Below are 25880 nucleotides of genomic sequence, written 5' to 3'. Positions count from 1 at the left end.
GGAGCTAAGATCCCACATGCCTCGAGGCCAAAAAAAACAAAAAAAAAACATAAAACGAAAGCAATATTGTAACAAATTCAATAAAGACTTTAAAAATGGTCCACATCAAAAAAAATCTTAAAAAAAATCATATGATCATCTCAATATATGTAGAAGAAGCATTTGACAAAACTGAATATGCATTCATGATAAAAACTCTCATCAAAGTTGGTATAGAGGGCACATACCTCAACATAATAAAAGCCATTTATGACAAACCCACAGCTAACATTATACTCAATGGTAAAATGCTGAAAACTTTTCCTCTAACATGAGGAACAAGACAAGGATGCCCACTCTTGCCACTTCTATTTAACATGGTATTGGAAGTCCTAGCCACAGTCCTCAGACAAGAAAAAGAAATAAAGTGCATTCAAATTGGAAGGGAAGAAGTAAAACTGTCACTATTTGCAGATGACATGATAGTACAATATAGAAAACCCTAAAGACTCCACCAAAAAAGTATTAGAACGAATAAATGAATTCAGTAAAGTTGCAGGATACAAAATTAAAATAGAAATTTGCTGCATTTCTATAAACTAATAATGAACAATCAGAAAGAGAAACCAAGAAAACATTCCCATTTACAACCAAATTAAAAAGAATAAACTACCTATGAATAAGTTTAACTAAGGAAGTGAAAAAAATGTATTCTGAAAACTATGACATTAACTAATTGAAGAAGACAAAAATGAATGGAAAGATTTTTCATGCTCATATGTTAGAAGTATTAATATAGGTAAAATGTCCATACTACCCAAAACAATCCACAGATTCAAGGCAATCCCTATCAAAGCAACCATGGCATTTTTCAAAGAAATGTTTTAAAAAATCCTGAAATTAGTATAGAACCACAAAAGACCCTGAATAACCAATGCAATCTTGAGAAAAAACAAAACTGGAGGCAACTGACTTCAAATTATTGCTATAGCAATCAAAACAGTATACTACTGACATAAAAAGACACATAGATCAATGGAACAGAATACAGAGCCCCCAAATAAAACCACACACATATAGTTTATTAATCTATGACAAAGGAGACAAAACAGTGTCTTCAATAAGTGGTACTGGGAAAACTAAACAGCTACATGTAAAAGAATAAAACTAGAACATTTTCTCACATCATATTAAAAAATAAACTCAAAATGGATTAAAGACTTAAATGTAAGACCTAAAACCATAAAACTGCTAAAAGAAAACATAGGCAGTGTGTTCTTTGACATTGATCTTAGCAATATACTTTTTTGATGTGTCTCCTCAGGCAAAGGCAACAAAAGCAAAAATAAACAAATGAGACCCGATTGAACTAAAAAGATTCTGCACAGGAAAGGAAACCATCATCAAAACAAAAAGGCAACCTACTGAATGGGAAGAAGATACTTGTAAAGGGGTTAATATCAAAAATATATACAGAACTTATACAACTCAATAAAAAAACAACCCCCCAAAATCAATTAAAATATAGGCATAGGACCTGAATAGACATTTTCCCAAAGGCATACAGATGGCCAACAGGTACATGAAAAGACATTAAACATCACTAATCATGAGGGAAATGCAAATCAAAACCGCAATGAGATATCATCTCACACCTGTCAGAATGGCTATTATCAAAGAGACCAAAAAAAAAAAAACAAGCGTTGGTCAGATGTGGAGAAACTGTAGTAAATTGTCGGTATGAATGTAAATTGGTACAGCCAAATGGAAAACAGTATGGACTTTCCTAAAAAAAAAAATTAAAGTAGAACTACCATAAAATCCAACAATTCTACTCCTAGATATTTATCTGAAGAAAATGAAAACACTACTTCAAAGAGATATATGTACCCCAATGTTCATAGCAATATTATTTAAAATAGCTAAGATATGGAAGCAACCTAAGAACCCAGCATTGGACGAATGGATAAAGATGTGAGATATATTTATATTATTTGTATATTATATATGTAATAGAGTATTACTCAGCCACAAAAAAAAGTGAAATGTTGCCATTTGCAAGAACATGGATGGACCTGGATAGTATATTGCTTCATGCTTCGTGAAATAAATCAGACAGAGAAAAACAAATATTGTATGTTTTTACTTATATGTGGAACCTAAAAATAAAACAAATATGACAAAACAGAAACAGACTCACAGATACAGAGAACAAACTAGCGGTTACCAGAGGGGAGAGGGGTATGGAAAGCACAAAATGGGTGAAAGGGATTAAGAGGTACAAACCACCAATGGCAAAATAAATAAGCTAAAGGGATGTAACATACAGCATAGGGAATATAGGCTATGCTGTATGGTGTGTAATCTATAAAAAATATTGGCTCACTATGTTCTACATCTGAAACTAATATAATGTTTGTAAGTACTTATACAGAAAATCATAAATGTATGCAAAGTTTCCATTATGTATTACTCATAGTATCCAATATGAAGTCAAAAAATTGCTATGCATGCCAAAAAAGTTAAAATGTGATATAGGTGCAAATAAAGCACTAGATATCAATATCCAAATGACCCAGATATTGCAATTAGCAGAGAAGCACTTTATAGCAGCTAATATAAAAAGATCAATGATTTAAAAGAAAATATAATCATAACAGCTAGAAAGCTTCCTTTAGTCAGTATATGCTTTAGCAGTTATGAAACAAACTTTTGTGCTTCTGGGCTTGAGCATATGAAAAAGCAACTTATGAATGTAAGATGTATTTTGTATATATTTGTGGTGTCTGACTGGAAATAAAATTATCACTATAAGTTCACGTTTTAAAAACAGAGATATAATACAAGGATATAGAAATAAATGTGATACATGTATGCTCTAGCTTTGTTGTCTGAGAAGACTTAGAGATAATGGAAAACGGCAGAAATAAGCACACCTGGTTCTCAGATGTTTACTAAATACTCTTCTCTACTAAAAGGAATCTGGGCTACTTAGAGAAACAGCTGAATCCAGAACAAGGGTAGGAAAAATATAACAGGGGCCAGAACATCTTTTTTTGTGCTGGAAAAATGTGTGAGTTTTTAAAGTGTCATACAGACTTTTGAAAAGAACATTGTGGCCAGCTAAAAGAAACTCTCACTAGCCAAAATTGAGACAGTTTGAAAAAGTAAGTGTTAAAATAAATGATAGTAATATGTTCTATACTATTGAGTCAAATAACAATTGCTGAGTCTGAACTGACATAAATAAATACACAAACATAAATAAATAAATAAATAAATAGAATACTTCTTTCTACAATACATTTCTAGCTTAAAGGGGGAGGCAATAATGGAGTTAGAAAATCATCAATGAACCTTAATACTAGTGGGTGAAAGTTCGAAGAAGAACAGACTATGTCCATGGTCTCAATATTAACTCCCCCCAGATTACACGTTAAACACAAAGGGAAAGAGCAACTTTACAATAGAGACCTAAAGAAAATTAACTTTACCAAATAATTTAACTTAAAATATCCAACATTGAGAGAAAATGGCATGTACCTTTTAAAAATTGCACTTGACGGTACAACACCACTTCAGTGGCGAGCTTGCCAAAATTTATGACATGAATCTAATGATGAAAAATATCAAACAAACCCAATTTGAGGAAAATATTACAAGATAATTGGCCTGTAGTATTTTTTTTAAAAAAAAACCAGGAAAAGAAATGGAAACAAAAAGAATGTTCTAGATTAAAGTTTAACAAACTTGTGACTCTGGATTTGCTCCTGAACAAGACAAAAGACCTATAAATACTTTATTGAGATAATGAATGAAGTTTTATTGAGAACTGTGGTTGACAGCTACAATAGAGCCACTAAAAAAAAAAACCTTTGTTCTCAAGAAAACACAATGATTTATTTAAGGATAATGAAACATAGTAACCAATTTACATTCAAATGGTTTAGGAAAATCATTTTGAAGGGAGGAAAGGAGAGGAGAGTTAGAAAAACAGAAGGATAAAGCAAATGGGCAAAATGTAAACCACTGAGTAAAGGCTATATGAAAGTCTTTTTGCTATTCATGCAAGCAAGAAATTTTTTACAGAATTTTTATTTTTGCTATCAAACCTAGTTTGAAATAGTATCAAAGTAAAATATTACAGTAACAGTAGCATTCGAGTTCTAGTATATATAATAATCATAGTAGTTAACAATTAACCCTCATATGTGTCAGTCCCATTCTAAGTGCTTTTCATAGAGTATCTAAATTCCACACTAGCACAAGCCCAATGATGTTAGTGAAATTGATATGCATATTTTACATATCAGAAAAGTGAGGCACATGTCCAAAGTCACACAAGTAGGTAAGTATTGGGATTAGTATTTGAAACCAAGATGTCTGCTTGTAGAGTATATGTTCTTAAACACATTGCTTTACTTCCTGGATAGTAAAAATTCATGCATTTTTATTAGATCACTAGGAAGAATGATCATCCTTTGTAAAATTAAAGTGACAGCATGCAAAATAAAACTGATCAGTCCTTCTAACTAATGGATAATTAATGTACCTATATGTAAATTAAATGCTCTGTGGGATGGTACAAGGGATAGTTTGGATGTGTGAGAAAGATAAGTACAGACATTCTGTACTTGAGACATTTATAATTTGATTAAATATAGTCTTCATGACAAGTGACATTTCGCTTACATGTAAAGTAAATTATCTCATGGTATTGTCAAATATAAAGCAATAAATAAAGTTTCTCAGATAGATTTCCTAGAACATACTTAGGATTACACTGTGTGTACCCTGAAGCAGTTGAGCCACAGTTCCCAGATGGATCAGTCTTAGAATTAAGTTGATCAAAACACTCTTGAGTACCAAAACCTGAACCTGAAAAAAAAAAAATTTGTGGTTAGTCACATTGAACTTACATTAATTTAAAATAATTAATGAATACACTTAAAATTCTGAGATTGTTTACAATATTGCACAAAATAAGAGCACAATACAAAATTGAAAATAAAACCTAGTTTTAAAATCACAAAAAAACTACTTCAATGAAATATTTAAATATTGAAAGCATCTTGTCTACTATCCAAACAGATACCTTAGGATTAACTACAGTATGCAGTTTATCTTCTAATTTTTAGTAAGTCTAGAAGTATATAAGTATATAAGAAACTTTTTTTAAACAAATAATTGACTTATTGGTCAACAGTGTTTTCATATAAATGTGTTTTCAAGACAAATCATTAAAATAATATCTTATTTTTTTATCCTAATTTCCCCAGACCAAAAATTCTTGGAGTCACAACTGATTTATTTTCATATTTACTATTCAATCCACACACATTATGTGTTTAATTCTCATAAGATTCAGTCTACTTAAAGAGCGGTTTATTTATCATGACTCAATTAATTCTACTCTAGTGGGAGGACTGAGCCAAAAACTTTTGATAGGGAGATTTAACTGTGAAGAAAAATGACACAACATAAGAGGAGCCCCTGTGGACCCATCAGGATCTCAGTTGAAAGTCTTAGAGGCAGTAGTAAACTGAAAATAAGCAGTTGATTTTCATCCCAGAGGTCATTTGGAAACATAGCTATGTGTGAGAAATCAAAATTATAAGCTTAGCTAGGGAAGCAGGCCATTGGACATAAATAAGGCCAAAGTTGGAGGATCTTTTACGACTATAGTGATAAAATTAGAGACTCGGGGGCCTCAACATATAGTATAGTCCCCTCTTAAGACATTTTCCTGCTTCTAAACATGTGAAGAGAAGGAGATTAAAATATAAAGAGGTGACTTCCAGAAAGCAGAGCATATTCTTCTGCAGTTTCTGCATTGTGATTACATACTTGCCAGGGGAAGGAGTCTCAGTGAATATACGATCTCTCAGTTGAAAGCCCTGGAGAGTTATGCCCTAGAAACAAGAGTGAACTAGATATAGACTGAACCTAATCAAAACTCTAACTAAACGTTAACAATTATTGGTTTCTGATTTAATTAAAGTGATTAGTCTCTTACTTCATATACTTAACAGAAGAAAAAGATGGATGTATCTATATAAGATGCAGTGTCTATATGAGAGAAGCATTTAGAATGAAGACAGTTTCTGTAAGTTAAAAATTGAAGATGAAGACAGTGAAAAAAATTTTAACTAGGAATATGGCTTTATGTAAAATATTCAAGAAAAAATATAAAATAGAGACATCTACATGTAATTGAGTAGGAGAACCATGGTACATATATAATAAAATTAATTACAAAGGATATAAATCTTCAAGAAGGCAATGTATCAAAAATAAATAAATCAAAAAAATTATGGAGAGACAGTTAAATATAAACATAAATTGAAAGTTAAAAATCTGTATAATAATACAGTATTTACACCACAGTTCCAAGACACTCAGGAACACTAAGCAGAATTACATGCGCTCACATCCACACAAACACACATTCAAACATATAATCTGAAGACTGCTAAAAAACCAAAGACCAAAAAACATCTTCATGGCTCAAAGAGAAAAGAGACACAATATGACAGATTTTTCTTCAGAAATATGAAAGCCATATGACAACGGAGTAACCTCTTTAAAATGCTGATGGAAATAGAGGTTCCAATTCAAGATGGCAAAGTAGAAAGATCCCGAACTCACGACTTCCCACAAATACACCAAATCTACAGCTACGTACGGAACAATTTCCAGTGAAGAAAACCTAAAAACTGGTGGAGTGACCACTTCTCACTGAGCAAACAAGAGGAAAGCCACACGGAAGCAGGTAGACAAGGCTGAGACACAATCTTGCTGTAAACCCCCCCTGGCAATGGCAATCCACAGTTGGGAGGGAACTCAAAACGTGGAGCTCCTCCCTGAGGGGTGAAGTGTTTGGATCTCACATCAGGCACCACAACTTTTAAGACCTGCTCCAGAAAAATGAGCCCCTAAAACATCCAGCTTTGATAACCAACAGGAACTCATGTCCTCGAGACCCACAAGGCTATAGAGAACTGTGAAATGGTTCTGATGTGTGGTTTATGCTCAAGGGTCCTACAAGACTATAACTACAGGAGAAAGAGTTCTTAACTGGCTACACCCAGGGCACAACAAGAGGCAGCAGTCAGCCCAGTCTTTCCGTGTAAGAGGCCTGTCAGCTTATCTTAGTAGCTGTGGCCTGAGGGGCAGGCTTCTAATGAAACCCATGTCTAAGGACCTGCCCTAACCCTTCACAGAGACTTTGGTGGGTGAATGCTAACTTCATGTTCTCAACCTGCCACACTCCAGAGTGCCAGTATTTCCCAGAGGGGAGCCTTTACATGCATCTTGTGCTCTGGTTTTTATGTGTGGTGCTTCCCAGGGACACCCCTAGATCACCTGGCTCTAGTGGCCAGGGGGGTTTGCGTTCCTGGGTCCCCTGGGATGCTAACAATTAGAAGTTTTTAGCCAGCTTGCAGCCCCAGCTCACAGCACAGACAGCAGGCTAAAATGCAGGATTAGTCTTGCTGTGAGAGAGACCTCTTTGCTTGTCCTGAAGCTCTGGCCTGAGGGGATGGCATCTGATTTGGGTATATAAAGATAAAATAAACAGGGTGCGGGGTGGGGGGGGGTGGAACATTCTGTTTCTCTGGTGGAATCCTGGCTGAAACAGTTGTTAAGACAGAGGGCTCAGTGCTGTATTAATTTGGGGATATTTTCATCTTTCCTCAGTGGCATGGTAGCCAAAAGCCAGCAGCCTTACAGCTAATGAAGAAGTCTGACCTATTTTGAGCTTTGTTAAAAGCACCAGAGCACAGTCTGAAAATTTTCCAAACTTTCACTTACCTAGAAAATCTCTGTTCCCAGGGTGATTTTGTTATTTGGTTTGAGTTAGAGCTCAGCTCAGTGGGAAAAAGAGCCTTACACTCGGGGAATTACTGAAATAATAGCAATATGACAGCAACATTACAGCAGTTGAGGCAAACAAGAGCCTGCTGGGAATTTAAAAGGAAACCTTGGAGAACTAGATGATCATAAGGAATGTTGAAAAGCTTAACACATAAATGGATCTAAAAAGATGTACACATGCCAAGAACAATCCTGAGGAAGAGAAGTCCCCAGTCACTCTTCTCTGGATTATATTTAGGTCCTGAACAAGCAAGAAGTGAAAGCTATGGTGGTTTTGCAAACTGCCTGAAGCTTGAAGCTTGACGCTATCCTTGGCATAGGGTAGAAAATAAACAGTCAAGGCATTGAAGGGTATCTGATGGGTTATTGGCTTGGCACTAAATTGTACTAATTTGGAGTTATCCCTAGGAAGACTGGCTTAAAAATAAAAACAAGAACTTGGGAGAAAAAAAAAAAAACTATCGAAGAACTCAATGGATGCACACAGCACGGAATACAGAACCTGAAAAATTAGTCCAGGAAAGTCACTAAACAAATAAGCAGTATGACAAACAACAACAACAACAAACCTTAGAGAAATCTGAATCAAAATCGTTAAAATATATTGTCTAAAATTTCTAGTTTTTTTTCTAATTTACACTATATGCAAAAAGATGAAATTATGCTACATATCCAGAAAAAAAAAAAGTCAACAGAAAATGTCCTCAGAGATCCCCAATTTTGAATCCAGTAGACAAAGACTTAAATTAGCTGTTACGAATATGTTCAAGTTACAAATATGTTCAAATTACTAGGGGAAACCATCTCTTAAAAACTAAACGGGAAATACTAATATAGAATTTTAAATAAAAAAGGGAACCAAATATAAATTCTGAAGTTGAAAACTGTATTAACTAAAATGAAAAACTTCGCTACAGAAATTTAAAACTCAATAGATTTAATCTGGCAGGTTTTACTGACCTGAAGATAGGTCAATGGAGATTATCTAGTATGAGGAAAGAAAGAAAATCAAATGATGAAAATAGTTTCAATGGACCAGTGGGACAACATCAAGCATATGAAATATTGGCACATAGGGATTCCAAAACTGAGGAAAAAACAGAAAAGGGCAGTGAAGTATTTTAAGAAATAATGACTGAAAGCTTTTCAAATTTAATGTATATTTATATCTATATCTATAAATAGATATAAAAATATACAGATATATTTTAGATATATATAGATATATAAAAATAAATAGATATAAAAATATCTATATTTTTACAAGAAGATTTCTTTAAAAACTCAACATGGAATAATCTTAAAGAGATCCACAGATCATGGTCAAATTGATTCCACTCTTCATTAAACACAAGGAGGCCAGGTGACAGTAGGCTGATATTTATAGAGTTTTGAAAGGAAAAGCCTAAGAATTCTATATTTGGCTAAACTCTCCTCAAAAAATTAAGGGAGAAATGATAGCATTCCAAGATAAGCACAGTCAGAGAGAACTCATCTTTAGCAAAGCTTTCCAGCAAGACCTACTAAAGTGCATCCTTAAGGCTGAAATCAAAGGGCACTAGGAGGTAACCAGGATCTACATGAAGTAACACAATGCTAATATAGTAAACTATCAAATAAAGTAAAAGAAAATATAATAGTATAAACATATCTATTGTTTGGACTCTCTTCTATAGACTTTAAAAGATAATTGCATAAAACAATTACTATAAAACTTTTTCATTAGGCTTATATAAAGATGTAAGATGTTTGACAGAAATAGAACAAGGGATGGGAAAACAGAGGTATATATATGCTTTTTGTTTACTTTTGATATGAAGTTAATATTAATTGAATGTCTTAAGATAGTAATTGTAACACCCAAGCAAACCACTCAGAAATAACTAAATATATATAGTAAAAGAAACCACAAAGAGATTAAACTATTAGACTAGAAAATATCTATTCAATACAAATGAAGAGGTTATTGAGGAATAGAGGGTAAAGTATAAGATATATTGAAAACACATAGCAAAATAGCAGATGGAAATATTACCTTACTTACATGAATAGATTAAACACTTCAATCAGAAAGAAGAGATTCACAGAATGTATTATAAGACATGATCCAACTATATGATGGTTGGAACAGTTAGGCAGATTGGGCAAAGCAGTGATCACCTAAGTCCAATCAGGCAATTATATGCGCCAAGGCTGATGTACAGTTTTATTCTGGATTCACTTCGTTATCTTGGGTGTGACCCTTGTACCTTACTAACTGAGAGCCTTGCAAACATTTATCTTCTCTTCACTGAAAGTTTGCCAGGGATAAATATATGCCCTTTAGTCTCAGAATAGCTTCCTAGCCTACCAACACAGGCACTTCAAAATGTAGCAAAAGGTTCTGGAGGAAGACTAAGATTTTTTTTAACGGCAAAATTCCTCTACCATTTGGTCTTTGATCATCTTGTGACTGCAAGAAAATTCGTATTGCCTTTAAAATTTTTTTCTAATCTATTAAATTGACCAAGTTTCTGAGCAGCTTTTAAGTTCCAAAGATGCGGATACCTCATGGAAAAATAGCCTATGGTTTTGACAGCCCTTCCCCTTCAATTCCAACTGCTAAAACTTTTCTATTTTATCTTTCTTTTTTCTTGAAGATCTCTAGCTAAGCCAAGCTTGATCTTCAACTTTCAGAGTCTGCATATGTCCCTAGGAACATAAATGGCTGTCAGTTGTTCCCTAAGATAGGCAAAGTTTCTCTCCTGTGGAGATTTAAATTAGTTGTCTTTGGTTTCACTGTACTCTAAAGCCTTTAAAAATATCATCAATGCAATACACCTTGATTTTTTTAGTCATTTTCTTGTAGTTGCGTCGTCACTTCTTGCTACATCCTTTCCCTAAATTGAATATTTAACACAGGTTTTATATTTAATGTAATTGCTAAATATGTAAATATCAATACATATTACTATTTATTTTCATATCCTTTGTTCTTTTATTTACTCTGTTCTTGCCTTCTTTTGGGTTAATCAAATATGTTAATTGCTTTTGTTTTTCTCCTCTTTATTAGTTTTTAGTTTCTAATTATTATATTATTATTCTTCTATTTATCTTAGATTATAAAACAAATACTTGACTTACACCAATTCTTAATTTCTCTGAGTGCTGCCTTTTATTGGAATGATTGAGTTTTGTTTCAGCTTTTTTTTTTTCCTGGTGATACTATCTTTTTCTATTTTTATACCTCTAGAGGTTAATATATTTTTGACATATTAATAGCTTCATTTCATAATATCCTTTGTCTTTTCTAATATATATAAAGATATGTATGTTAGTCAGTTTCCAGAAAAATACATATACAGAAAATCAAATTATGATAAATACCTTCACCAAATATTTCCGAACATTGTTTTATCCCATTCATACATTTTCCGTTCACACAGACCCATTGATTCTCTGCACATGGATGCCCATCCTGAACATAAAGGTCCTCTTGACATGCTGCAGATGTACCATTGCAATATTCAGAGAGATCACATTCATCAGTGGAAACCCTACACACTTGTCCTTTTGCTATAAACTGGTGGGGTGAAGTAAATGATATTGAGTAAAGCAGAATGTGAACATTTAAATATTATAAAAAATGATAACATTACTAATGTAGGTAATACAAAATTTTTAAAAGGCTCTTACAGCACAAGCATCACAGCACGGTCCAGTAGCACAAGCTGACCCAACATTGAGTCTACATGTGTCTTGGTTACAGCATGAGTCTGGCAGAGCTGCACAAGCCTGAAAGGCAAATCAAACACTCTGAAGTATGTTCCAACTTTTATTTACATTAAATAGATATTTTAATGAGGACAACATATTATATAATATACAGACTGATGCTTAACTTAAATGTTGGCAAACAGAAAAAAATAAAACCACTTATTCATTCATTTATTTAACATTTATTGGTCACCTAATGTGCTAAACCCAGTGCTCTTTATATCAGTAGGTTTGACTATATTCGTAGTAGGATTTTCTGAAGTCCCGGAGTCCAGCAAAGCCAAGACATCGATAACCATGTTTATTTGCAGGGGTTGGGGGGAGGGATAAACTGGAAGATTGGGATTGACACATGCACACTACTATCTATAAAATAGATAACTAATAAGGACCTATAGATAACTAATAAGGACCCTCTATACCCACTTTGGTAAGAGTTTTTTATCATGAATCGATATTGAATTTTATCAAATGCATTTTGTGCATCTATTGAGATAATCTTATGATTTTTGTCTTTTGTTGATGTGGTGTATCACATTAATTGATTTGCGTATGTTGAACCATCCTTGTGAACCTGGGATGAATCCAACTTGGTCGTGGTGTATGCTCTCTTTTATGTGTTGTTGGATTTGGTTTGCTAGTTTTTCGTTGAGAATTTTTGCATTTATATTCATCAAAGATATTGGCCTGTAATTTTCTTGTTTGGTAGTGTCTTTTTCTGGTTTTGGTATCAGGATGATGGTGGCTTCATAGCATGACTTTGGGAATGTTCCCTCCTCTTCAATCTTTTGGAAGAGTTTGAGAAGGATCAGTGTAAGTTCTCCTTTGTATGTTTGGTAGAATTTGCCTGTGAAGCCATCTGGTCCTGGACTTTTGTTTGTAGGGAGTTTTTTAAATTACAGATTCTATTTCACTTCTAGTGATTGGTCTGTTCAAATAATCTATTTCTTCTTGATTCAATTTTGGTGGGCTGTATGTTTCCAGAAAGTTGTCCATTTCTTCTAGGTTGTTGAATTTATTTGCATATAATTGTTCATAGTTCAACTCTCCTACGGTTGTTTTTTTTTTTTTGTATTTCTGTGTTATTGGTTGTTATTTCTCCTTTTTCATTTCTTATTTTGTTTATTTGGGTCCTCTCAATTTTCTTCTTGGTCAGCCTGGCCAGAGGTTTGTCAATTTTGTTCAGTCTTTTAAAGAACCAGCTCTTAATTTTATTGATTTTTTTCTATTTTTAAATCTCTATTTTATTTATTTCCTCTCTGATCTTTATTATTTCCTTCCTTCTGCTGACTTTAGGTTTTGTTTGTTCTTCTTTTTCTAATTCCTTTAGGTGGTAGGTTACATCGTTTATTCCAGATTTTTCTTGTTTTTTGAGGAAGGCCTGTATAGCTCTGAATTTCCTTCTAAAAACTGCTTTTGCTGCATCCCATAGATTTTGTATGTTTGTGTTTTCATTGTCATTTGTCTCAAGGTATTTTTTAACTTCCTCTTTGATTTCATCATTAACCCATTGTGTTTTTTAGTAGCATGTTGCTTAGTCTCCATGTAATCATTTGTTTCTCATTTCCTTTTCTGTGGTTGATTTCTAGTTTCATGCCATTGTGGTCAGAAAAGATACTTTAAATAATTTTTATGCTCTTAAATTTGTTGAGGCTTCTTTTGTGCCCTAGTATGTGGTCAATCTTAGAGAATGTTCCAGGTGCACTTGAAAAGAATGTGTATTCTGGTTTTTTTTGGATGTAATGTCCTGAAAATATCAATTAAGTCTTACTGCTCTATTGTACCATTTAGGATCTCTGTTGCCTTAATGATTTTCTGTCTAGAAGATCTGTCCATTGATATGAGTGGGTTGTGATACTATATATTGGAAACCCTAAAGACTCCACATAAAACTACTAGAACTGATAAATGAATTCAGCTAGGTAGCAGGATGTAAAGTTAACATACAGAAATTGGTTGCATTTCTTTACACTAATAATGAAATATCAGAAAGGGAATGTAAAAAAAAAAAAAAGAAGTCTCTTTTAAGATAGCATCCAAAAAAAAAAAAAAATACTTAGGAATAAACCTGACCAAGGAGGTGAAAGACTTATATGCTAAGAACTATAAAATATTAATAAAGGACATTGAAGATGATTCAAAGAAATAGAAGGATATCCCATGCTCTTGGAAGAATTAATATTGTTAAAATGGCCATACTGCCCAAAGCAATTTACAGATTTAATGCACTCTCTATCAAATTACCCATGACATTTTTCACAGAACTAGAACAAATAATCCTAAAATTTATATGGAACCATAAAAGACTCAGAATTGCCAAAGCAATCCTGAGGAAAAAGAACAAAGCAGGAGGCATAACCCTCCTAGACTTCAGACAATACTACAAAGCTACAGTGTGGTATTGGCACAAAAACAGACATATGGATCAATGGAAAAGAATAGAGAACCCAGAAATAAACCTACACACCTATGGTCAATTAATCTTTGACAAAGGAGTCAAGAATACACAATGGAGAAAAGAAAGTCTCTTTGGCAAGTGGTATTGGGAAAGCTGGACAGCCACATGTAAATCAATGAACTTGGGCCATTCCCCCACACCATACACAAAAGTAAACTCAAAATGGCTTAAAGACTTAAATATAAGACATGACACCATAAAACTCCTAGAAGAGAATATAGGCAAAATATTCTCTGACATAAATCATAGAAATAAAAGCAAAAATAAACAAAAGGGACCTAATCAAACTTTCAAGCTTTTGTACAGCAAAGGAAACCATAAACTAAATGAAAAGACAACCAACAGACTCAGAGAAAATATTTGCAAATGATGCAACTGACAAGGGCTTAATTTCCAAAATATACAAACTGCTCATACAACTCAACAACAAAAAAACAAACAACCCAATGGAAAAACGGGCAGAAGACCTAAACAGACATTTCCCCAAAGAAGACATACAGATGGCCAATAGATACATGAAAAGATGCTCAACATCGTTAATTTTTAGAGAAATACAAATCAAAACTACAATGAGGTATCACTTCACACTGGTCTGAACGGCCATCATTAAGAAGTCTATAAATAACAAATGCTGGAGAGGGTGTGGAGAAAGGGGACCCTCCTACACTGTTGGTAGGAATGTAAACTGGTGCAGCCACTATGGAAAACAGCATGGAGGTTCCTCAAAAAACTGAAAATAAAGTTGCCATATGAACCAGCAATCCCACTCCTGAGCACATATCTGGACAAAACTATAATTCAAAAAGATATATGTGCCCCTATGTTCATAGCAGCGCTATTCACGGTAGCCAAGACATGGAAACAACCTAAATGTCCATCAACAGGTGAATGGATAAAGACGATGTTGTACATATATATAATGGAATATTACTCAGCCATAAAAAAGAATGAAATAATGCCATTTGCAGCAACATGGATGGACCTAGAGATTATCATACCAAGTGAAGTTAAGTCAGAAAGAGAAAGACAGATACCATATGATATCACTTATATGTGGAATCTAAAATATGGCACAAATGAACCTATCTATGAAACTGAAAGAGACTCACAGAATAGAGAACAGGCTTGTGGTTGCCAAGGGGGGGGGGGAGGGGAGTGATGAATTAGGAGTTTGGGGTTAGTTGATGCAAACTATTACATAGAGAACAGATAAACAACAAGGTCCTATTGTATAGCACAGGGAACTATAGTCAATATCTTGTGATAAACTATCATGGAAAAGAATATAATAAAGAACATATATGTATATATATACATACATATATATATAACTGAATCACTTTGCTGTACAGCAGAAATTAACACAACATTGTAGATCAACTATACTTCAATAAAAAATAAATAAAACTTTTAAAAAAAGAAGACATACTAAGGAAGTGTATGCTCAAGAGGGGAAGTATAAACCTAGGTCAACTCACCCATAGCAGGGGACCGGTAGCAGTCCGTGGCCTGTTAGGAACCGGGCCATACAGCGAAAGGTGAGCAGTGGGTGAGCGAGCAAAGCTTCATCTGCCGCTCCCCATCACTCCCCATCACTGGCATTACCACCTGAACCAACCCCCGCCCCTGTCCGTGGAAAAATTGTCTTCCACGAAACCATCCTTGGTGCCAAAAATGTTGGGGACCGCTGAGCTATAGGGTTAAGACCTTGAAAATCACCAGTATGAATAATCTACAAACTGCTGAATTCATATACCAATATTTAAGCGTACTCATTAATATAATCCCAATATACATCCTTAAGGTCTTTGTTGAAAAGGAAGTTTGATAAATTAGGTAAAATGGCAGTGTGACAGTATAAAAATTAACTGATAATTTTTGATGTAATTCTGGTGTGTAATCTTCCAAATTAGTACCAACCTCCTGACTCCCACAGTCACATTGTTCTCCTTCTTCGACTTTTCCGTTACCGCAAACTGCCACTTTGTATGTTGGATCTAAATGTGGCTGGTTTTGAAGACACTGGGACTTTGACTTAAGAAAATGTGCAAAATCTTCCATGCTGCAGTTACTAAAGATCTTCACACCACTGGAATGACTAAAAATACATCAAACATCAGATTTTTATGTAACCGTCGCTTCTGTAAATTGACTAGCCTCAGAAGAAAAGTCTATAATCTAATGATAAATATAGCTAATATAAAATTACTAAATTTTAAGGCAATAGACTCAAATTCTAGTCATGTGGATTATTACAGGAAAATGTTTTTCGCATGAGGACTATGAAAAACATTAGAGATTTTTGGACAAACTACCAATTTTGGTGTTTTTTGTGATTGCATCCAGTTTGAATATACTCTTTAATTATATTAACCATAAATAATAGATTTATTATTACATTGCCAACAATTCAGATGATTTCTATCTCCAGAAAACAAAAGGAGAAAAATTGATAGAACTTTAATATTATTGAGAAATAGGCAATGCAAGATGTTTACTCTGTGTGAACTTGTTTATAGAGGGGTATACTTTCTGATAATGAAATTAATGTTGTCATTAGGAAGAGATTATCAATCATAATTATACCCAATTAGATAATTTATTTGCAGCTTGAATCCTTGCACAGATTTGCTAGATGTTCTCATTCTCTATTCTCCCATTTTTCCTTGATAATAGAGCCTCTGATACATGACTTCCTTGTATAATACTTACATTTAGCTTTTGTAAAGCTAGGAACAGACCATTGGCCTTAAATGAAACCATAAATTTAAGTTATATGAAGTAATGTTTACAGCTGTGCTTTTATCTGCCCTTTTATTCTATTGGCAAGAGGCCCCAGTTTCTGGCCATATGGACCTCTATATAAAGTTACTCAACTGTCCTCATGATATGGCACCTAGTTTCAACCTGGGCACCTGATCAAAGAGAGAGTACAGAGAAATTTGCCAACTCTTTAATTATCTAATCTTGAAAGTCACACACCATCAATTCTACCATGATCTATTTGATGAAATCAAGTCACCAAATCCAACCCATACTCAATAGGAGGGAAATTAAACTCTACCTCTTGAAGGGAGAAGTAGCAACAATTTGTGGATGTATTTGAAAACTACCATTCTCTTTTACTTTCATTTTACTTAAAATTAAAAAAAAAAGCTATACTCTGTTCTATCTCAATGTATTTTATTAAACATTTTTTTCCTTAGTCACTGTTTCCAAAGCTCAGATATATTGCTACCTTTGAATGAGCCAAAAAAGCACAGTTTCATAATGACAACTTCTTTATCTAAAGAAACAAAGTTCCTAATTAAAATATTAAAATGTCAAAGAAAGTTGAAATTCGGAAACATATCAGGTAGCATGTCTGACTCGCTGGATACATAGACTGAATAAACCATGGACTACTGATTGTGAGCCCTCAGAAAAATGACAGTCTTTTGTAAAAAAAAATCAGTGTGGGCCATGTATTTTCTATGGATTACAGAAACTAAATAACATGTTAAACTCCTTAAGTACTGCCATTTAATAAGCCAAATTTTAAGGTTAGATTGAGGACAGCTGCCTCAGAAAGGCATATGTCCTATTAGGACTCTGTCCTGTGCAAAATCACTGAATGTGATAGTGTCAAAAGGCATTAAAGATGAATAATTCTAGAAGATGTTTCCCACCAGTTTAAAGACTAGCAATGAATCCTTTTCAAATATGCCCTCTTTATTCAGATTTTCCTTTAAATAGTAGATTTTCACATCATTTTTTTGCCATTCAATGATGAATAAAATGTCTGTGTTGTCCAAAATTTTAGAATCATGCAATGCTATTCAAATGATGCAATGCATTTAAAGATATGATTAATAAGCATTTTTTGCAAGATTGTAATTTGTCAAACTAAGCTTTTTAAAAAAGCATTTCCACAGATGAATGGTTTCTATATGTGTATTAATAATTCCACCAATTTTATACAGGCCATAATTTTATATTTTTAAGTGGAATTTCTATTTTTTTCATATCTACACAAGAATCAAAGTTATGTTAAAAAATTAATGAAAAAAATTTCAACACTCATTAAGATTGTAGGTTAAGTTTTTTTGTTGATTAAGTTGCTTTGGGGAGAAATTGGAAAGTGGAAAAAAGGCAAAATATTAGAGATAATATAAAAGAAATTAAATGTACTGTTAAATAAAATTAAATAAAATGTACTGTTGGGTTACAGTTAAAAAAAAATAAAATAAATAAAAAGTATAAGAGACTGGGTCCAGTCACTGACTGGATGATGGTTTCCGTAAATCTCCTGACTATTTGGTTCTAATTCTGTAAAATCTCATAGCACATTCTAAATACTGAGGATAATAGCAAAAACTTCAGTAGGCCTTTGAGGCATGATAACTACTGCAAAAGGCCTCCTCTAATAAATCATTCTTGTATAACGAACACAAGCCCATATTTGGCTTATCAAATCATGCATTAAATTATAAAATCATGCAAGTAACATAGTGATAAATGTAGAGGTAGGTCACATGAGAAAGCAAGTGTGACATTAGATTACAAGAAATATTGAGATATGCAGCAGGGGCACTGGAATACATATTTTGATCTGGGGTCATTGGCCACAGTTTATATTCGACCATTAATAATTACTTTAATAGCATAGACTTTCATAAACAAAATACACCAAACTTATTTTCATATAAACTATATACGTAAAGCATATAAAAGCAAAGCATCTTACATGGCTTCTGGGTTCATTACGCAGACAGGTCCTGGGCAATGGCATTTGTTGATGTCATCATAAGTTATTCCCATACTAAGGCTCACTAATTGAGCTATAATAACTGCAAGTGATTCCAGACTTATGGTTCTGGGGTGCTGGGAAAAAAAACATACATGTATACATTCACATTTTAGGAGATAATTTATTTACCTGGAGTATAATGTAATTATTAAAAATAGTCACATGATAGAATAGAGACATCAAATATGTTAATCACAGAAGTGCTATCCATGTTGGCCTAATATGTTATAGGTACCATTATCAATATAAGGAAAATATGAAAAGTGAAGTGTGAAATTTTACAAAAATGTAAACGTATGGTTCATTTGGTGGCATCAGGCCAAGAACATATTTGTTCCAATAACTTGTTAATCATATATAACAAAAGCTATAACCATGTTTGTACTCATAAAAGAAAGTCTTTAAAGACACACACATATACACACACAGTGTCAATTATAAATGAACAGTTTGTGCTCATTTATAATTTAATTATAGGAGATAATATTTTATATGCTGTTTCATGCATTTAAAAAAACATAAATTAGCTCATTGAATTAATTTATGTTATGGTAATAATGACTGATGATAAGAATGCTGACTCTCCACAGTTGCTTAAACTTTATTTTCAAAACTAAATGCTTTTATCACTTATTAACAAATGTAAGATGCTTATTATAGCACACTTAGACCATACTGAACATATGATTTTTAAGAAAAATCCACAAATCACAATATCCCTTCAAATATATCTAATAACATTGATGACTATACTTCAAGATAGGTCCCTAGGGGTATATTTTGGTATCTTCTGTTTGCCTCTCTCAATCAACTTTCCATTACTTTCCACCCTACTCTCCAGTTCAGAAGGACTATACCAATGGATTATGTCAAAGGGTTCCTATGCCCTCTTCTCTTACCTTGATTTGGTCTAATGGGGAGGAAAGGGTGAGAAAAGAGCAGGATATTTATTACCATCACTTCCAGGGTACCTATGACTGTCTGAACCCTTGAGTAGAGGTTTCTACCTTCCATGCATAACCCTAATAAACTGGCATTGTCCTTTCCTTCAAGCCTGGGTGACAATTACATTTCTTTATTACTAGCCCTGAAGTAATACAAAGTCCCTACATCTTGCGTACACATTGATAAATGGTCCCTTTATCAAAATAACACAGGTGAATGTACCATCCGTTTTCAGAGAGAGAGGGGTGGAGGAGAGAAGGGGAGAGAGGGAGGAAGGAAGGAGGGAGGGAGAAGAACAAAAAGAAGAGAAGGAGGAGGGGGAGTGGGCAAGGGGAGGTAGATGAGGAGGAGGAGGAATGCTTGATTCTATGGGGAAGAAAATGACGGATTCTGATAAATTTCGAACATTTAAATAATAGGATATTATAAATAATAATATAATAAATAAGAGACTATTATGTTATCAGTGTAGTTATTCAGCTTTTCTTGTCTTCAGGATATTGTAGAAAAGGCCTGGCAATCATTCAATCAATATATCTTTACAATTGCTTCTTTTTCTCCATCTCTCCTGTTCTTTATTATCACTCATAGCGCAGTAAGAGGGAAATAACAACATCCAAAAAATTTCATGTTATTTGTATAAAATCCCAATATGCAACTGCTCTTTTATTCTTTATCTTCTGATTAGTGCATATGTTCTGGTCTCTCCTTTCCTTGTATCATAGGATCAAAGACATGGTTTTGTATTTGAGATGGAATTTCTTTACATTCCCTTCCTGACACTCTTACTTCTATTAGTCAGCTTGGGCTGCCCTCAAACAGTATCACAGAGAACGTTGCTCAAGGTGCCAGCAGGGTCAGTTTCTGGTGAGGTCTGTCTCCCAGGCATCTGGAGGGCTGCCTTTGCCCTGCGTCCTCAGTGGCCTTCCCTCCTTGTGTGCTGGCTCCTCCTCTTCCCACAAAGACACCAATCCTATTGGATTAGGGGCCCAGGCTTATGACCTGCTTTAACCTTAATGACTCCCTTAAAGACCCCTTCTCCAAATATAGCCACACTGGGGGTTAGGGCTTCAGTATATGAATTTTAGGGGGACACAACTTAGTCCATAACAGACTAGTACGAAAACCTTGAAAAATGTATGGACTGGAGTAAGAGAATTTGCTAAAAGTTATGGTTATGACTACTTCTGTTATGAAAATAACGTAAGGGAAAAAGTAAAATTATATTTAGCATTGGATTTTTAAAAATATTTTTAGAAAAAATTTACAACTAAGCAGACTAGTTTCTTTTGGTGAATAATGCCTGCTTAGGACAACAGCTGTCAAATAACAAGAACGGCACCTGGTGTTTGTTATGGCTTCTTATGTGCCAATCACTAGGCTGAGAAATTTCCTGACAAGTAAGTATTGAGACTTCCTTTATTGTGTACCATGTGGTCATTTTCTATACATGTGTCTGCCATGTATGTTTTGTAGTCTCTAATTTAGGAATCAAGATTCTACCTAGGCCTTTCAGACAAAGCTTATCAATAGTGTTCATATTTTCTAAATTTTGTTCTGAGAGATTAATTATTGCTTTGTTTATTTTATAGTTATTTAGCTAGGTACATATGAGTTCAGGTTTATTCACATAATGATAGTCAAAGTATGTTTCATCCTAAATAATGAATCACTTAAAATTCATATTTATTTTACTTGAAAAACATTTTGCTGTTTTATGTTAATATTGATACATTAATTTTCCTTTGGTGACATAGTCTGTTCTTTTTCTTATTCTTAGGGTTAAAATTTCTGTAGCATTATACATGAGTTTGAAACTTATAAAGAGAAAACAACCTGATAATTTTTAATAGCTGAAATTAAAACTTTAAAAAATCTCTTTTGATTATTGTCCCTCTGAAATTACTAATAACATTTTATTCTGTATGATGGCTTCATGCTTTTTAAATAATTTTATCTTAAGTCAAGTGTACAAATCTTAAGTGCCTTGATGCAGTTTTATATAAATATACATACACATACATATATGTATATATACAATATCTATATACACACATATACACATTCATAATTTATACATATTATTTGTGCATACATATATACACACATATTTGTGAAGTGCATGTATGTGTGCATGTGACACATACCTACACAACCACTACAGTGAATAAGATACAAAATATTTTTATCACTCAGGAAGTTCTCTCCAGCAAGTTTTCAGGAATTATCTCTCCACAAAATTTAACTTCTATTCTGATGTTTAACAATATGGTTTATCTTTCCTACACTTTATCTTCAGAAAAATGGCATACGAAGTAAAGATTCTTTTGTTTGTGGCTTCTTTTGCCCAACATACAGTTTTTTAGATCAATGGTGAGTATGACTACTTCTTTTTATTGCTTACATTATATGAAGCGTTATATGAAGCAATAAAAAGCACATGTTTATCAATGTCATGGATAATCAGTATTGTTAAGACGTCAAATTGACCTAAAGATTCAATTCAAAACCAAAGTCCGAGTAGTTTTTGTTCAAATTGACAAGCTGATTTTAAAAGAGAAAGTCAGAAAACCTAGAAAAGCTAAATCAGTCTGAAGAGGAAGTATTAGGGTTTACACTATCATTTTCAATGATTTACCATAAAACTATAGTTATTAAGACAAGGTAGTGCTGGAGAAAGGAGCCATAAAGCTGTCTATCTATGTATCTATCATCTATTCATCATCATCAACTCTATCTTGTACCTATCTTTTAATATTTAAGTATATATTTATGTTTAATTGTTAGCCATTGTATTAATCAGGCTTCTCTAGAGAAATAGAATCAATAGCACACATATGATAAGGAATATTATACATGAAGAGGCTTATTATAAGGAACTGGCTCACACAATTCTGAAGGCTGGCAAGTCTAAACCTGCAGAGTGGGCTGGCAGCCTGGACACACAGGAGAGCCGATGGCACAGATGAAGCCTGAAGGTATTCTGCCGAAGAATTTCTTCTTGCTTGAAGAGGATGGACTTTTTGTTCTATTCAAGCCTTCAACTGATTAGATGAGGCCAACCCACATTATGGAGGGCAATGTGCTTTACTCAGATTTCACTGATTTAAATATTAATCTCATCAAACCCCTCCAAGTTGACATATAAAATTAACCACCACAAGCATCTCTCAAACTTTACAGGTTCAGGTTCAAAATGAAACTTTCTTCCACCCTTACATTCCCCTCTGCCTCCAAAGCCAGCTGCCCTGCCTTCCTCTACCTAGCTTCTCAAGAATAATCTTGAGCATAATCACAGATGTTTCCATGCCATTCATGGCATGTACCCAGTAAGTTAGCAAGCCCTATATGTTCTGCTTTCATGATATATACCAGATAAAAGCTACTTCTCGCATACCCAAGAATAAAACACCAGTTAATATCATTCATCTGCAATTGTCTCCTGTATGGTCTCCTTGTCGTGGATCCTCACCCCTCTATGATCACTTTTCTATAAGGTAACCAGAGAAATATTTCTCTCTGGCTTCAAAACTTCCAGTGCCTTTTCATTGCAAAGAGGATAAAATCCAAAACGATTTACCAAGATCCATAAGGCTGTATATGATTAGTCTGTTGCTTACTTTGACAATCAATATTTTCACAACCATCTTGTTCTTGATATTCATTTCCATCTGAAAGCCTTGAATTTAATGATCACTTTCATGGGTTCTGATTTCCTAGGTCTTGCAATGACTGCCTTTGTCTCATCATTCATTCCTCTTCTTAAAAACCTTCTCCTCGAAGTTTTTCTCTGATCCCCCCAGCTAAAATAGCCTACTCCACATCCCATCAATTTTTATCATATTATCCTAATGTATCTTCTTATTAGGAAATGCAAATATAAGATTGAAATAATTGGTTCCCTCAAAATTGTGTAGAATGTGTTCCTAAAAGCATTGTTTTTCCCCTTGTGAGATTTTTAAATAATATATCAATTCTTTTAATAGTTTGGTGTTATTCTGAATTTCTAGTTTTTCTTGTGTAACTTTTAGTAAATTATGGGCTCCTATTAACAATGTACTATTTGTCTAAGTTTTCAAATTTATTTAAGTTATAAATTGTTCTATTATCTCTTAAATCTTATTTATATCTGTAGTAGTTCCCCATTATTTTTGTAATTTTATTAATATATTCCTACTCTGTCTTTAAAATTTTTTAAATCCATCAGAGACTCTATCTCTTACTTGGTGAGTTTAATTCATTTACATTCACATGATTGTCATTATATTGGGGTATGTTTAAAACATTTCATTTGATTATTTTCTATTCATTTTATTTTACATTATTGTTTTTAAGTTTCTCCTTCCTTGGCTGTCTTTACATTTCTTCCATTAGACTATTATATGGTGTAGTTTTCTTCTTATTTGTTCTTAAGACCAACATTCATTTCATATACCCTTACTTCTTTCTAAAACATACCAATATCTTTACTGTTTTCTTAAGAAGACAAGTTCTATAATATGTTTTCATGTCATTTTTATCTCTCCCTTAACCATCTCTACACTATCGTAGAATACGAGTTCTGGTTTAGTATTGACATACCTTTCTTTGCCACACACCCCAGCCCAGGTATTTTCATTTTAAGGTAACGATAAAATTCAGCAACAGTTACTCTCTTTAGTTTTCATAATCCTTGTGGCTTTTCATAAATATAAGTAATATCTACAAATATGTTCTGAATGTTAGTCTTTTGTTTGGCAAATCTTTTGAGGACTTATGTGCCTGAGAGTATTTTTATTGTCCCTTCTGTTTGAATGAATTTTTTTAAGATATGAATCATGCCTTCAAAGTACTTTTAGCTCAATATTTTAAGCATAAAGTCTTTTTGCATCCAGTGTGGCTTTTCTGACTATTGAACGTCTTCATTGTTATATGATTTATTTCTTTTTAGAAACATAACAATTTTCCTTTGATATTTTCATTTCATTGTTGGTATGCATTTTTATCTCTTCTTTTTTGGCTTTCCATGTGTCCTTTTCACCAGGCAACCCACGTTCCTCCCCTCCTGCCAGGGATCACGGGGCGACTCCAGGAGGGATTTCCTGGTGTAGGCACCTTGTTGATCTGGTAGTGGCTGGAGACAGTGTTCTGTGACTGTCATTCTGTGAAATTATCTCCATTTTTTCTTTAGAACTGTTCTTTTGACTTTAATCATCCATGTCTCTTAATTTTATCTTTCCTTTAACTTTTCTGTTGTCTTCTGAGAGAGGTCCTAATTCGATAATTTACCTCCATATGTATCAATTGTATCCCTCACGCAATTTATTATAACTATTATATTGTTCATATCTAATGTTTCTAACTAGTCTTTTTCTATGATATTGTACACTTTGTTTTGTTTGAAATTCCTGGCCTACAGCTACTCATAGTTCTGCTTCAAGTGGTCAATGTTGTGTAGTGTGCTTTTTTCTGAGGAAGTTTAATACCCATGATCTGTGTAGTCCATGAACTGAGGTCAACACATAATGTGTCTGGTAGTATGTAATGTATAAAACTCATGATGCCAAGAACTAATTTGTGTCTGTCCTTGTGAGTGAACTTGTGTCAGGACAGATAAGTGGATGACCCAAGGGCAAACAGCTGCAGACATCAAAAATCTCCTGCTGATTATATTTACTTGCTTCTACTCACCCCAAAACTACTTGGGTTGTGGTTTCACCCATAAACTTTAGGAAGAAGCAGCTTCAGAAGAATGTGTTTCCTAGATTTTATTCCACAGCTCTGGGTGATTAGGTAGGGAGGGTGGTGGATGTTTAAATATCAGAGGACAGAGTTCCACCTGTTTTCTTTAACATCACATTCCTGTGAACATCAGCTACTGCTCATTTTTCCAGCGAAAGGTTCGGCAATGATTACCGCAGTGAAGTGTGGAGAATAAGAAAGAAGAATACGAGAAGAGTTCTTCTCTGATTGTTCCTTTCAGTACAGAGACCACTGCCCTCTGTTTTTCAGTAAACAAGGAGATTTCCTTCCACTTGGTAGCTACGCCTGCTCCATGTGAAAGTCTTAAGATTTCTCAGTGTTGCATGTGACTAGGTA

At 33.8% G+C, this 25880-nt stretch overlaps 1 protein-coding gene across 1 annotated transcript in view; it reads right to left on the bottom strand.

The window, feature by feature from the left end:
* Positions 1–25880, bottom strand: part of ADAM2 (ADAM metallopeptidase domain 2) — a 100373-nt gene that overhangs the window by 24136 nt on the left and 50357 nt on the right. Inside the window, exons 11-15 of the mRNA XM_061177396.1 lie at positions 18795–18931; positions 15989–16166; positions 11530–11628; positions 11221–11416; positions 4752–4857 (exon numbers count right to left, since the gene is read on the bottom strand). Of these exons, the coding sequence (XP_061033379.1) occupies positions 4752–4857; positions 11221–11416; positions 11530–11628; positions 15989–16166; positions 18795–18931 (716 nt within the window). The remainder of the gene's footprint in view (positions 1–4751; positions 4858–11220; positions 11417–11529; positions 11629–15988; positions 16167–18794; positions 18932–25880) is intronic.

Source organism: Eubalaena glacialis, chromosome 20 (assembly GCF_028564815.1).
Source record: "Eubalaena glacialis isolate mEubGla1 chromosome 20, mEubGla1.1.hap2.+ XY, whole genome shotgun sequence".
Lineage (NCBI taxonomy): Eukaryota > Metazoa > Chordata > Mammalia > Artiodactyla > Balaenidae > Eubalaena > Eubalaena glacialis.
The sequence above is the reverse complement of the archived record's forward strand: the minus strand, read 5'-3'. Positions and strand labels throughout refer to the sequence as shown.